This window comes from Apteryx rowi, unplaced genomic scaffold (genome assembly GCF_003343035.1).
Source record: "Apteryx rowi isolate R43461 unplaced genomic scaffold, aptRow1 scaffold_109, whole genome shotgun sequence".
In the NCBI taxonomy this organism is placed as follows: domain Eukaryota; kingdom Metazoa; phylum Chordata; class Aves; order Apterygiformes; family Apterygidae; genus Apteryx; species Apteryx rowi.
In genome coordinates, this window is record NW_020447297.1 from 978,764 (window position 1) to 995,019 (window position 16,256).

At 40.0% G+C, this 16,256-nt stretch overlaps 1 protein-coding gene across 1 annotated transcript in view; it reads left to right on the forward strand.

Annotated features, from left to right (window-relative positions):
* Nucleotides 1–16,256, forward strand: part of MINDY4 (MINDY lysine 48 deubiquitinase 4) — a 90,378-nt gene that overhangs the window by 5,245 nt on the left and 68,877 nt on the right. Inside the window, exons 4-5 of the mRNA XM_026072554.1 lie at nucleotides 2,559–2,817; nucleotides 3,885–4,345. Of these exons, the coding sequence (XP_025928339.1) occupies nucleotides 2,559–2,817; nucleotides 3,885–4,345 (720 nt within the window). The remainder of the gene's footprint in view (nucleotides 1–2,558; nucleotides 2,818–3,884; nucleotides 4,346–16,256) is intronic.

Below are 16,256 nucleotides of genomic sequence, written 5' to 3' on the forward strand. Positions count from 1 at the left end.
TACTCTATGTTTTTTAATCCTCCACAGAGCGGGACAGACAAGCGCAGCGTGTGGGTGGGCGCCGCTCCTCGCAGGCGGGCGGCCGCCACGCGCGGAAAGTCCGCACGCAGCCGCTCCGCACGCACCTGACGCACCTGCGCCCGCAGACGGAGGGGCAGAGTGAAGCCGCGGGCGCAGAAGCGGCCCGCGCGGGCGAGGGGAGGCTCGGCGCTGCGGGGAGGCGGCGCGCGGCGGTGGCGTCGCCGTTCCCGCTGCGAGGCGTTTTCCTCGGGAGCCCGCGCGAGGGGAGAGGGGAGGGCCAAAAGTGCCAGGTTACAGCAAAGTGGGAGCGTGAAAGGAAGAAATATCTGACGGTTTGGGGCAGAAAAGCTTAGGGGGCAAAATCCAGTGTTGATGTGCAGGTTTCCTCTTAAAGCCGGTGTGATTTTACACCGATTTTCACAACTTCTCAAGCACTACGCTCACGGTTGGCAAGGCCGAAGACGATTGGAGGTGCAAGGAAGGAAAGGGGGCCAAGCGGGTGTAAAATAGGCTGGTTGTGGCAGGACGGGGGATTCAGGGTTTCAGATTCYGTCCTGGCGTAAACCAGGACAACTCTTTTATTTATAATGGTGCTTTTTAATTTTAACGCCAGCTGAGAATCCAATCCTGCAAACACATTTATCGAGAAAACTTTCCTCTCAAATCTGCCGGTGGCTCTATGCACTGAGAACGTGCTTGCCATATACATACCTGCTCCCATTCTTAAAGTCCGAGCTTTGGTTTCTCTTTCTGGGTACGTTTAAGCATATTCTGAGCAAGACAGGTAAGGAAGTCTGTGTTGGAGCCCCACATTCATCAAGGGTAAAGGAAGACAGAGGCAAGCACATCCTGGACAGGTGGCTTCATTTATTCCTTGGATCAGGTCTCATGGTAGCCGTGCAATTTGACAGCACTTCTGACCCACAGTGTGGCAAGAGGAAGAAGCCACAAGGCTGCTGTAATGAGGARTATTGTGCTTTCCGGGCCGCCTATCCAATTCCTTTTATTGGCCATGAAATAAATCAGTTGAGAGAAACACCACGGCAGAAGTGTGGTTCTGTGATCCTCCTCACTATTTCAGCCCTCTCGGGCCAAGGAGAAATTAGGCATTACTGTGTCAAGCAACCAGTGCCTGAAATTAGTTTTTATTTCAACTACCAGGATAATTTTTAACAGTGCTGGCAGGAGTGGAGACTGTACAGGCCAATAATTAGATAGATTCAGTTTGCCAGTTCCTTACTAAAAAGTACAACTTTCATCTCTGTCCTTTTAGCTGACCACCTTATGTTTTTTGAAATCCTCTAACTTAAAATGGCCCCTATGTTGACACRTGTTGCCCTTTGGCAACAAGGAGTTATGTGGTCCTAGGTCAGGAATAACAGTCCTCAGATTTTCTAATGCTCGCAGAGATTGATCATCTTTGCCTTGGTTTACACATGAGGCCTATCTTCATAGCACAGGACATGATCCTTTGAAAAAAAATTAACTGGTTAAATAAAAGGAATATTTTTGTGATATGAGATACTTCAACTCATGGAATTGTTTTACTATGGAACAGGATAGAGAAAACTGTCCTACAATAAAAAAACAAAGATTAGGAGATGGTTATCTTGACGCTATAATTTTTGGGTTCCCGAAAATATAAATTACGTTTGTAAGATGACAGGAAATAGGTCTCAATGAAGTGGGAACAAGTCAATGTAAGAACTTCCATTTAATAGTGATCTAATGTTATGCAGCCATTGAAAGAGATCCTGATGAAGAAAATCGAATTCTGAATGGTTTCTAACAGGATATATTAACAAGGCACAAATGAATTTTTTTAGTATGAACATGATTTGTAGAAGGTTATTTTTGAGAAAAAAATCCTGATAGTGTTATGCAGAAAGAATCAGAGATCCAGATGAATCATGCTTGCATTTCAGAAAAGCTTGTTTATAGAATTATRTATGTGTAGGAAAGTAGATGCAAAGAGTGACTTATATAAACATTGAAAAGGTCAAATGTCAGCAATGTAGCAACCTATTATCATGGAAAAGACCAAATATAAATGAACCTGTTTGATCTAAAATAGATGTTCCACATCAGAACAAAGCATGAAAGGGGTCAGCAGAGTCAGTCTAAGTTATATGATAACACAGGATGTTAGCAAAAATGTTAAAACGGTTTTCAAATTGCCAATCACGCAGATGGAGAAGGAATGGGAATTGTTCTTGATGGCCGCTTAGAAACTATCTGATATGCTATATATGATTTGCTTTTTCTGTTATGGTATTGTATGTATCAAAAAAGTAAGCATAAGATTAAAGTATTACACATACTATAACTAATTGCAAGACATAATGATGAAATTGAAAGTGTCCTGAAGACCTGTAGATAGATGTTTAAGTGAAAAGTGATCATGTTTGAGTACCATCAATAGATAACAAGGGACTTAACTTGAAAACAGTGCTTTAATTAGACAAGCAGCTGTTTTTCTTGGTTTCATTGTGTATTATTTTGCTGTTTGAAGTTTTGCTTCTTTTTCTCACTTGTAGATATGATGTCGAGGATCCTCTAGATAAAATCCTTCCATCCAGAAAACATCAGCACAAAAGTGAAAAATGCCACACAGGGACAATACACAACAGCCACTCACTCTCTGATGGGGATAAAAAATTAGAAGATAGTCGGGAAGATTTAAAAGCAACACCGAGTTCTGAGGAGCTGAAAGGCACAGTGAAGGAAAAGCAAAGGTCCAGGTCTGGTCTCCTTGTCAGAGGAATGATGGCTGGACCAAGAGCAAGCTCACCAGAGGTGATTTCCAACACTTACAAAATATCAGGCTTGACCATAGATTTTATATATAAACTGCTGCAATAAAATCATTTGCAAATAATATTAAAATGACTTCTGCATGTTAACTCATTAAATCTGCAGTCTGTAAATATGCGGTAAGTTAGGGCAGTGATTCTGGTTACTTTAGAAATTAAAACTCTTTCAGAAACAACCACTAGGAACAACATATGAACTACCCTCAGCAAATCTGTGATCTTTAGTTAAAGAATGCCTTTATAAATTTGTTTTTCATTTTTGGTATCTCATATCTCTTGACAGCTGAGATTTTCCATTTTCCTCAGGAAATTGCTTTTTTACTTTAGCAGTATCTGCAGCTCCTAAAGTTTTCCTAGATACGAGTATCTGATTTCCTCAGACTTCTCTGAAACCCACATTTAATCAGTAGGAGTTTGTGGTTCAAAAACTACTCTCAGTTAAGAAATGTTTTTGTTTTTTACAATTCTCCATCAATAAGTGTTTGAGAAACAATTCCAAAATTCATTCCTCTTTTTTTCCTTCATGCTGCTTTTATATAAACAGAAACTTTCCCTGTGTAAATTTACACTTATAGAAATGAGAAACTGAGACATTTTAAGCATGTAATTTGGATAATTCTGAAGAGAATATGGAAGTTAAGTGGATTAACTGGATTTTTCTAAATGTCTTTTATTTGGAAATAAAGACTGGGTATCTGTAATGGGGAGGTTTTCTAGTAAAATGTCTTGTAGGTCTTGATTTCTTCTGAGTTGGGTACAGCCCCAAAATTAAGCTTTTTGAAGTATTTTGTTGATGCTCTTGGATGAAAGAGGTTTATAAAAGCAGAGAACAATTTAAAACATTTTTAGTACTGCCCAAATTTTAAGTGAAAGTTTATTTCTGTTCTCAATTATTATCCGAAAGTTTTACGTAATTTACTATCTACCTGATTCCTAATAAAGAGGAAATCATTTAGCGCAGAAGTTAGTGATAGAGCGTTCCATTGCTTTTTGTGTTTATTTGAAGATGCTTGAAATTTAATCTATGGTTTTAATGGTGCTTATTTCTAGGATTTGCAAAAAAGGAGGCTTTCAAAACGATCTGTTAGCATAAGCAGCACAGGACAATTCAAGGGTGAAGAACATGAGAAAAATGACCTCGATGTCCCAAGCACTGATTTTCAAGAAAGTAAAGGATCTTCCACACAATCCACAAGTTACTTCTCTTCGCACAGTGATAGTGCCTTGAAAGGAAATACGGAATTTTCATCAAAGACTTTGTCCAGCTCACACACGAGTTCAGTCTCTGAAAAACTACGAAACTTCCCCAAAGATACAGATGACTCTTTTGCCAAACTGCTGTCTGAAAGAGAGAGGACTAAGACAGAAGAAAGAAAATCTATTCCAAGCTTTGATACGGACAGCAATGAAAAAAGCCTTAAAGTGAATGCTCCTCACAGACATTCAGGAACTGGAAGAGAGAAGAGAGAAAGATCCCTCAAGAAAAACGAGAGTCGGTTGTCAGGCCACAGGTAAGAATATTTGTAAGAATGTTATACTAAAAGGTCCAGAAAGTCTGATGGAGGACRAAGAGTGACTGGGATTTGCTTTCTGATTTCCCTGAGGGGAAGTAGTTGGAAGAGGTGAAGAAACTGAAAGGCAGAGAAGTTTTAGTATTTMTTTTATTAACTTTTAACATCCTGAACCACCCAGGACTCCCTTTTTAGTCAATGGAGAGACCAAAGAGGTGTTAATTTCTCTTTGCTGCCTTTAAAGGGAGCTGAGGATAATTAGTTCAGACTTAAACAGCTAAATGAAGGAATATCAGCCAAGTGCGTGGGTATGTCCACATGGTTCAGTGCAGTGCGGTGTCGAGGTAGCCCAGCCATACCCAGAGAAGCTGGTTGAGCTGCCAGCACAGTGCTGCACCACACAGGGTCTGCACTTAAGTCCTTGAAGCAGGGTAGCCCATGTCATTGCAGCATTTAGACTAGGCCCGATTAGTATCCCTGCACACCGTCATGCTGTTGCCACACTTAACTTTTATTCAAAGTTAACTCCATTTTTTTTTTATGGTGCTACATTGCTTCATATTGATGTAAGAGATTTAGAGAGAGCCTCCTTCTATGAGTTCCAAATATGTATTTTTCACTTTTCTCCATCTTTTACCCTTAGTTGTTTTGATCATTTCTTTGGGGAGGTTTATCTGTCCAGATTTGAAGAGTGGGAAGTGTGGGATTTTGTTTATTTGAGGGAAGCTAAAGCAACAGGACCCAGCGTATGTTATAATTGGTGGAAATAGTTTGGAGTCTTGTCACCTGCTACTGCATAAACTAAGAGACTTGCCGATATCCTTTGTTGGGGGCCATAACGTAGCATTTCTGTTGTACTAAATTTAACAGCTGTGTTGATGGCTAGGGGGTATTTAAGTGCTAAAAGGGCAAGCAATTTATTTTTCCTTATTTTTGTTTTCCTGTTTGATTTGTTATAATAATGGGACGCAGTGTGATGAGGCCCTGTTGCGATCATGAGTAAATATGATACACTGAGTCCCTTCACATTTATGTTAGGTGCTGCAGGAGTTAGCAAATGAGGAATCTCTTGGAGCAGCTTCTTGTCAGAAACCAAAACAACAACCAAAACCAGCCACCAGCCTAATGCAGTTATTTACCTGTGTTAGCAAAAGATTAAAAAATACTACAGTCTTAGGTCTCAAAATCCACAAGAGGTCAGATCTCCCTTACATAGCGTTCTGGGGAGCTGAGATACCACGGACAGTAGCCGAACCCAAGCAATACAAGTCCGACTCTTGCTGGAATGAAACTAATGCTTGCAGATCCACCTGCGATGTTTCTTCTTTCTGAAGGATTTATTAGGTCGTGCATGGCTCAGTATGGATGCACAGAGCCAGCTTGGAAGTCACTCTGGACGTAGGAACACCTGGGTCTGGTTCCATATGGTCTGACAGATCTGGGGCAAGGCTAACACATCGCCTCATCTTTGCTGGTTTCAGGATGGTTTATTATTTCAGGCTCTGCATTAATTCAAGTAGAGGACACAGCTTTGGGGGGCTTTTGACAGCTCCCCATCAAAACTGAGAAGAACGAGCATATTCTTGGTGTTTGTTAATCAACGAATATAAAATAGATTATTTATGACTGTTTTCACAGTGATAAAGGCATGGTGGGCTGGGTAGAATTCTTTACCAATAGTGTCTTTGACCAAGAAATTACTTGTACTAATTTCGGTCCTTTTAGCTGGACCTGCTGATAGTTACTAAGCTCGTGTAGTACTTGTGGAGACAGGAGAAAAGGAGAAGATCTTCTGAAAGGGGTTTGACCACAGTGCACCGTTTTGTGCGATGTACTTTAGTAGTGTGCTCCACTGCTAAAGTGGAGTGAAATAGTTTGATTCCTTCAGTGGATTGGTCTTTTTTCAGCAAGAACAGGAGAGGGAGCTATTTCCTAAGCAGAGTCCATTTAGTCTATCTCCTAAGCAAAACTGGGACATTCCTGCCGGATGATTTGAGTTAAAGCCAATAAAGCATTTGAGTTCATGCTGAGCTCTGAGCTTCTGAAAACTCTCACTGAAACCGGCAGGACTGCTAATATACCTGAAGTTAAGTGGAAATAACAGAGAGTGGAAGTGAGGCTGTTATAATGTAAGGGCTGGCTCTTGCAAAACTTTGGGCAAATCCCTCAGTATTTAAGAGCTTTTCAGGACTTGAATCAGAATGTCTCACCATTTTGAGGCATCCGACTTTACAGTGTAGCAGTGAGTGTTTATCTGGATCCTCTTCCATTCTCTGTTACTGCTACCTGGCTTCACTGATACAGGTGCTAATCTAACTGGTTAGATGAGTAGCCAAAACTCTCTCTAGGATTAACCACAGCTAGTTCATTCACAGGCATCTGCAGTTCCGTTTTTGTTTCCTATAGCAAAATAAAAACAAACAAATCTTATTTTTCTTTCCATTTGCTTTACTTCTTCATTCTCTTTTGCCATATGCAAAAAGTTCTGTTGTTACTCACAGGCTGCAGGCTTCCGTTGTCTACCTATGAGACAAAAAATAAAATAAAGCAAAACTGCTGCCGTGCTTCAAAAGACAAACTGAGTATCACTGAATAAATGCCTAAAACCGGAGTGGGCAGAAATACCTAGCTATAAAAGTACACTGGCAAAGTGCAGATCCCACTGTGTTTTGACTCACACATTTTGATAAAAGAAATGATGAACATAGCCGTGTGCTTCTTATTCCATCAACCATCCATAACTCTTAGCTACAGCATGAAGGGAGGGGAGGGGAGAAGAGGGATAGGTACGTCCAGGGGTCAGCCCTATAACTGTTGATATTCTGATGTTACCGCATCGACATGAAATTAAGACCTCTTGAGTTCAATAGTTCACACACAAGTTTATCCTAAATAAGAAGTGGTGGTTCTGTCTTGTTCTAATAGCTAGCATTTTGCTTTCTTGACAATGAGAAGGCATTTGGATTTCTGTGATGACCCAAATTAAATGATTCCCTACAAAGATGTCTGGCTTAGGAACTCAGAAGTTAACAGTAAGCTTTCCAAAATGACAGAGCAACACATCTAGCACAGATACATTAAAAAAAAAAAAAAAAGGCAAATTCATTTGCTTGAAATGCTGTTGCTGAAATTCCTTGTTTCTTCTTAGAAAAGTGGAATGAATTTAGTGAAATCGGTTAGAGACTAATCATACAGAGGTAGTCTTTGCTTTTTTACTGAACAGCATCTGCTTTCAAATKATGGTATCTGTAACAATGTTTTAAAAAGCAAGTGTTTAATAAATATTAAAAGCCAACTGCAGTTGTTACCTAATTACTCATAACTGTGATAAAATACTGACTTTTTATAGGAAACCACTTGCTATTTTATTCAATATACTCCAGGMTTAATGTGGATCCCCTTGCAGACATAACTGTGTTTGCTATTACATAATGAGTGCACCGCATAGCTTTAAAGATAGAGGTGAACAACAATTTTTTGCCTTCATCTCCATTTATCTGTATATTACTTATCAATGTAACATGTGAGTTCTCAAAAAAAAAAGGAGCATAAGGACTGCAAATAATGAGAAGCAAAGAGTTTATTTTCTTTCTTGTATTACAAGGGAGCAGAAATTTATGTGCTGTTGGGTCATAGATAACTCCCTATGCCATTATTACATTCTATTCCATGTCAGTATGAGTTATTCCATGAAGACTGTATAGTGTGCTTTCCAGTTTGCATGCTTACAGAGTAGTAATTGTGACTGTAAATGTATGTCTTAATTTTAGAATTCCTTTTTTTTTTTCAATTAACCCAGAGACGAGCAGTATATAGGTGGCAGCAAATCTTCGTGTATCCTCAGCTGTAAACAAACAGCAACTAATTTAATTTCTTAATTCATCCTATTTTGTGTATTGTACCATATATGTTGTGGTGTTCATGATGGTCACTGTGCTGGTCTCTGGAAGCTGAAGGCACAGAAAGCTGTTATGAGAACGGTATTTTTAATATGAGGTTTAAACTTATTTTCCTCAGCACTCAAATGTCTGAGCACTGAGATGTCTATTCCAAGGCTTTAATGTTTAGTAACTTAGATGTAACACTTTGGAGGCCAGGGTACACTTCTTATTTTCTGCCTAAACTACGAAAATATATAAAGTAAATCAGGAGCAAGAAAGGATTATTTTAATGGAGAAATCATGGAGCTGAAGTAATTAACAGTGAATTAATTTATGATAGTTTTCCATGTGGCTTTATTTTATCATGCAAGGCCAGATTGTTAGTAAGTTTTCTTGTTGTATAAATTAATGTATATAACAATCCTATTATTTGACTGTTGAACCTTTCATTGTAAGGAAATGAAAAATGTTTCTCTGACACTCACTTTCTCTCTCTCTTTCTCTCTCTCCCCACACACACCCCTATAATCTAGTGTTTGTATATTGATATCAAACTACAAACATGTGCGTTTATAGAAATATGTTAATGATTCTTCCATGCTCCTTCATAACAAGTTTATTTATCATAACAAATGAATAATGACACTTAATCTGTCAATGCCACTCAGTGCAGAATTAGAAACTCCATCTATCATTTCTGTCATTTTGATGCTCTTGTTTATAGTTTATTCTCAAAGCAGTATTTCTGATTGTTGTTCTCCATTTCTTTGAGTCCCTGTTCCTCTCAGTTGTGTTGGTAGTGTACAAGGCACAAGTAAACTGTGGTTTGCTCTTCACTTTTTTCTATTTTTTGGTTCTGAGGTTTTCACAGGATTCAAAGATGTTTTTAAAAAATATACAACATAAGTGAGTGATACGAGATTCCAAGTAAAAAGTTGCCATATTTGTAATTATGATTCTGTCTCTCAAAACACTGCAAGTTCCAGAGGAAATTTGGAGAGATGATGTTGAAGATGATATTGATGTATTCAGATCAAAAGTAATAAACTACTGAAGACCTTCCTGAGCATTTTAACGTGAGAGAGCCTTGAATGGCAATGAGGAAAGATTGTCTGCTACCACCAATGTCTTTTCCTTAATGCTGAATCCCTTACAGCAAGGAAGTATTTATCACTGAGCACACGGAATAAAGAGTGAGGGCCTATAATGGAATGGAATTCATGACCTTCAGGACCTGTAAAAAATTAAATAGCTGTTGAAGTTGATGGCTGACCTTGGACTGAAATCATTCTATTGCTTTTCGAGAAAACCCGTGATGAATAATGAGTTATATGGGAAGGTTGAACAGTGTTAGAAGGTCAAAACTTCCCCCTTTTCACAGCTTGAGCAAACAAACTTGGGGAAAAGAGAAGCAAAAGCACTTCATAATAGTTGAGAATCAGCTCTTCTGTCTCAACTAAAGACATACTACAGTTATTGCTCATGCAGCCTCCAAAGTTGAAGTGCCCTCTTAATTTTCAATGCCCCTTAATTCTACCAATGTAAGATTGGGTGATGATGTGGAAACCCTGCAGTTATCAGCTGAAGAGTTTCTAAATGAGTAGATCTGAGCTGGCAGGCTGCATTCTGACTGGGTGATTCTGCAGTGTGCCATCTCTCCTTATACTGAGTTAGGTGGGCAGATTTTACCTGTAGACAGCAGTTTCTTTTTTGTTAGTTAAGAAGAACCACAACATAWTGACATGTCTGAACTTTCAGTTTTCATGTATAAAGCTGAAAAATCCTCCCTAATCCCAAGAAAAGCAATATAGAAACTAGAATCACAGCAATGAAAGAATAAAAAAGTGTAAAACTGGAATCAAAGAACCAGGCAAACAAGAGGAATTAAAAGGCCCTCAAATTAAGAGTATTTTACAATTTCATAGAAATTAAAAGGGAATGACTATCAGGAAGACTAAAAGAAACGGGAATATTTTTGCATAAGAACAAAAATTTCCTCCTGGCATTAGCAAGCAAAAGGATATGGTAGTAGATCCCATTGTCCAAAGTCAGAGATCAATAATACAGTTTAGGTAGAAGGAAGTTAATTGATTCTATACTCATCCCTTCATTGTGAACAGTTGTCCTGCTTATCCTGTTCTTCTAAATGTGCCTGCCATACCCTCCTTTGCATTGCCATCAGTCTTGGCTACAAATTGAATGTGAGCTAGTGATTTCCTTCAGAAGTCTGCCAATGCAGATGGATATTTCAGACAGTATGGGCTGTTTTATGAGTGTGTGGCTTGGCTTCAGATGCCTTTTCCAACCAAAACCTAAGTATCTCTGATGTGCTTCATCTCCACCACCAGGAGGACAAGTGCCAATGAGTCCAGAGACAGAATTTCTTTCCCTGCAATACAGTCTCTCAGCTAGGTTTGCCCTAGCTGGGCACTCCTTAGTTGTTCCGAAAATATCACTCATTATTTTGGTCATAAACCCTTTTCTAGCAGTGCTTTTTATTCTAACACAAATTCGGTAGTGTTAGTAAATTACCATAGATACAAAGTTCCTTAGTGGAACATTACTCATATTTCACAGAACCATAGAAATTACAGATGGAAAAGATCTTTTAAGGTCGTTCATTTCTATGGCAGATTATTCATCACTATATATGTGTATATATATATATATATATATACACATATGTACTTGCTGTAAAACTTTTTCCAGGACTTTGTCTAGTCCAGCCTTAAATGACTCGAGTGACAACTCTCCCATGGGAATATATTCCAATGTCTAATAGTCCTTAGTTTTAGGATCTTTTACCTTATAGTCACACCAAATTTACTGTATCCTGCCCTCTTATCCATAGCTAAAGTTGTTTTTATGACTGATTTTTCCTTGCTACATGTTCACTTTTGTTAAAGTTTTTCTAGATATTTTTCATGTTACTTTAGGCACTTTTTTGTCTAAAGCTAGTATTGTGTGCTTATATTTGTATTTTTCCTGCTCTAGAATTTTGCTATTGTTTTTCTGTTAGGATTTTACTGACTTGTTTTATATTTCTTCCACGTATTTAAGGACTGCTATAACTTTATAGCACTGTGTCTCTGATTAATACAGTGTAAAGGTAGTTACCCCCTGCTCACGACATGATTCTCAGCATTATAAAATCATATTAATACATTTGTCACTGCAGCATATCACAGGATTATGCCCTCTTATTTTGTTTTAGGCACATTGCTTGCAAAATCTGTCCTCAGTGTTTTAATGTGTTTTTCTCCAATATGCCCTTTATAGGCTAGTATAGTTACGAAAACAGCTTAATCTTCAGTAAGGCAATAGGTGTTCCCATTTCTTGGTAGAGGGAGATACCTCCCTTATGGTTAGCAGTCCTGCATTTCTATATAGGACAGACAAAAAGGAGTGAATCACTTTGCCTTGTGAAACACCTCTTGCTTTCTTTATCCTGAATGGAGACCAATATAGGTGAATTCATTGTATCGTTTTACTGAAAATTCTTTCCCAGAGGCAGTAATAATCCTGGCTTTTCCCTTTCATATATTACAACAGAAAGACCCTAAAAAGTCACTTTTATGGAAAATAAAAAATACCAATCTTCTTCAAAGAAATCCTATAGAAAATCAAAATGATGATTGTTTTTAAAAAAATATGTGCAGTTTCTTTGTATTCTTTTAGACATCTGAAACTTTCAAAATAATATTTTGAAAATATTATGTGCTGTGGTCCTTTAAAGGATCAACATTCACACTTTAAATTATTAACATGGATAAACCATCTTGTTGTCTGAGTCAGTTGCACAACTTAATTGCTTAAAGCTGTCTATACTCTTCTCAAGCATTTTTCTCCTGCATCCTTCCTGCCCACAAACTGAGCTGATTTACATTAAAACATAGGTTGAGAATGCTAGCCATGAATTTGTGAGCGAGTCCAGAAGCAGGATTTGATGTTCCCTCCTTCAACACAAGCAACAGAGCAGGACACAAGCAATTCAGGAGGTTTTTGAAGTGCACTGATTATAACTTCCTGATAAAAGTGATCAAGGAGCTGATGAGGGGGCATTCTGCTGGACCTGATTCTTACAAACAAGGAGGAACTGGTTGGGGATGTGAAGCTCCAGGACACATGTTGGCTGCAGCGATCATGAGATGGTGGAGTTCAGGATCCTGAGAGGGGGGAACAAGGCAAAAAGCAAGATCACAACCCTGGACTTCAGGAGAGCAGACTTTGGTCTGTTCAGGGACCTGCCTGGAAGAATCCTGAGGGATACATCCCTGGAAACAAGCGGTCCAGGAGAGCTGGTTGATCTTTACGTATCACCTCCTCAAAACTGAAGAACAGTCTATCCCAATGTGCAGAATGTTAAGCAATGCAGCAGGAAGCCCGCATGGATGAACGACTAGCTCCTGACAAAACTCAGACATAAAAAGGAAGGTACAAGAAGTGGAAGCAGGCTCAGGTGACCCAGGAGGAATACAAAGATGCTGTCTGAGCATGCAGGGATGGGATTAGGAAAGCCAAAGCCCACCTGGAGATGAATGTGGTGAGGGAAGTGAAGGGCAATAACAAGGGCTCCTACAGGTATATCGGCAGTAAAAGGAAGAATAGGGAAACTGTGGGCTCACTGCTGAATGTAGCAGGAGATTTGGTGACAAAGGACATGGAAAAGGCCAAGGTACACAATGCCTTCTTTGCCTCAGTCTTTACTGGTAAAACTGGCTTTCAGGAATCTCAGATCCCCCAAATCAGTGGGAAAGTCTGGAGAAATTAAGACTTACTTTTGGTGGAGGAGAATCAGGTAGGCAGCATTTAAACAGATTAGACATACACAAGTCCATGGGCCCTGATGGGATGCCCCCATGAGTGCTGAGGGAGCTGGCCAGTGTCATGGTAAGGCTGCTCTCAATAATCTTTGATAGGTCCTGGCAATTGGGGGAGATCCCTGAGTACTGGAAGAAAATAGATGTCACTCCTGTCTTTAAGAAGGACAAGAAGAAGGGTCCAGGGAGCTACAGGCTGGTCAGTCTCACCTCACTCCCTTGGAAGATGATGTAGCAAGTCTTCTGGAAGCCATTTCCAAGAAAGGTGGTTAGGCGTAGTCAGAATGGATTTATTAAGGAGAAATCTTGCCTAACCAGCATGATAGCCTTCTATGATGAGATGACTGGCTTGGTGGACGAGGGGAAAGCAGTGGATGTTGTTTATCTCAGCTTTAGTAAGGCTTTCAACACTGTCTTCCTCAAAAGCAAGCTGAATGAAATAATGACTAGATAAGTGGACAGTGAGGCGGGCTGAAAACTAGCTGGACTGCTGGGCTCGGAGGTTTGTGATCAGTGACACAAAGTCTAGCTGGAGGCCAGTAAATACTGGAATAACCCAGGGGTTTATACTGGGGCCAGCACAGTTTTACATTTTCATTAGACCTGGATGATGAAACAGAGTGCACCCTCAGCAAGTTTAAAGATGATACAGATCTGGGAGGAGCAGCTGATACACCAGATGGTTGTGCTGCGGTTCAGAGGGACCTGAACAGGTTGGAGAAAAGGGCAGACAGGAATCTCATGAAGTTCAACAAAGGGAAATGTCAAGTCCTGCACCTGGGGAGGAATAATCCCATGAATCAGCACAAGCTGGAGACTGACATGCTGGGAGGCAGCTTTGCAGAAAAGGACCTGGGRGTTCTGGTGSACAGCAAGTTGAACATGAGCCAGCATTGCTCTTGTGGCAAAGAAGGCCAACAGCATCAKGGACTGCATTAGGAAGAGCCAGCAGGTCGAGGGAGGTGATCCTCCCCCTCTACTCAGCTCTGATGAGGCCACACCTGGAGTGTTGTGTCCAGTTCTGGCCTACCAAGTACAAGAAAGGCATGGACATACTGGAATGAGTCCAGCATGGCACCACAAAGATGGTTAAGGGGTTGGAGCATCTGGCGTACGAGGGGAGGCTGAGAGATCTGGGATTGTTTATCTTTGAGAAGAGAAGGCTCAGGGGATCTTACCAATGTGTATAAATATGTGATGGGGGGAGTAAGGAAGACAGAGCCAGACTCTTTTCAGTTGTGCCCAGTGACAGGACAAGAGGCAATGGGCACAGGCTGAAATACAGTAAATTTCATTTAAACATGAGAAAAAAAAATTACTATGAGGGTGGAAACACTGGGACAGGTTACCCAGAGAGGTTGTGGCTTCTCCATCCTCGAGATACTCAGAACCCAACTGGACACRGTTCTGAGCRGCCTGCTCTAGYTGAYCGTGCTCTGAGCAGGGGGATTGGACAAGATGATCTCCAGAGGTCTCTTCCAACYTCAAATACTTTGTGATTCTGAACTTATGACAGAAATAAGAGAGTAAAGTAGCTGCCTTCTTTTTAATATATGTTATCATAGAAACAGGAAGGTACAATGCCTAATAAAGGTGAATTTGACTGTAAGATTTCATAAAACTTACTAATCAATATTCCAATTTTAATTGTATTGTTTAAATTAAACTGAATTTCCTACTCAAAGGAAAAGTAGTTCTAGGAAAGTTATTTAATATAAAGTATTTCTTCAACAGTTATGATTGGCTCCAATCTTTTCTGCTGGGCATTTTGGTGTAAAAGCAGCTCTTTTAGGCAGAATGAATGTTTTAAAATATGATCTGTTTGCCCACTTCACTGTCATATACAAAACTGGTGTGTCAGATGAGACTGTTTYGCCTGAAATGACATCTGGCATGTAGCTAAGTTATAAAGTTTTGGTCTGTTGGGTATTGAGCAATTCCAAAAAATACTCATCACCTTGATAGCGTACTGTATGAAGTGAGGGCTGGGTTCAGATGGCCRTGATATGCAAAGCTTGTTTAAAATTAGTCAGAAAACGGCAACTGATTTCAGTATCTAAATAGTATATGCCAGCATACTCAGTGACATGCAGTGGGTATGCGCAATGTCTGAGGAATGCATTAAATTTCTCCCATTGTAGGAGGAAGAGGATGTATTGGGCAATGGTGGCATTTCTAGGAAATAAGAGTTTAGTCAGAGTGCAACATTTCAGATAAAAGGACAGAAAAGAATGCCAAATTGGGGCTGCCTGATAGTAAATTACCTTTACATGCTTCCTTCCATCTTCGTCTGTTTGTCATCTGTACACAGCAGCAGGCATTGTCCTTAAGTCGCGTGAAGAAGCACGTGGCGTCATCGCAGGCGTTTGTCAATGCTTCGGTGTGGCTTTGTAGGCAGGAAGCACAGTAAGAATAGTGCAGCTGGCACCTTCCCTGAGAGACTAACCACCACCCCCCCGGAGCGTGCTCAACTGCCAGCTTGGGAATAAGTCTTTATTTGGCTCTTGCAATAGGCAATTAGAAGAACGGCTGTCAAACGAGATGGGGTCGCCTTCAAGGAATATGGATTTAATTAGCCCCTATCAAAAAAAGAGAAAGAGAGTTCAGTTGCCAACTCATTCTGTAGTAGAAACCTTCAAGTATCTGGAGTTGCATAACACCTTTCATAACATAGTGCTTGGACCGGAAAAAGAACCTAAAATAAAAGTAGTAAACTATTGTGGCTCTTGTTTTGTGCCAATGGATTTATGGCATCAGAGCCTTCGACATGACATCTGCGTGTACTGCCATTTGCCCTTTTAGTATTTTTCCAGCACTCCATAGGAAGAAGCACTGTGCAATTACTGGAAATGGCAAATGGCTTCTGTATCATTTTTTTTTTATTTTTGGAAAGGCCAGAAAACTGGAAAGGTTCAGCCCATTGCCTAAAATGCATTCAGTCAATTGAGAATTTGCCTTGTTCATACAAACATACAGTGCTTCAAGTTCATCTCAAATTTAAAGCAGGAATGGTCAGTATACATCCTCTTTTGTAGCTGGAGCTTCACACCGTTTCCTTTCGGAGTGTCTTTGTAGGAACATCTGGGGGAACACAGTAGGAAGCAGCACAAGAAAGAACAGATGTTTGGATGTAGCACAAGGACTGTGTTCTCCCCTATGCGTTACTCTCGCTAAGATTACGTTAAAAGACGTAAAAGCTCTCTCTGCAGT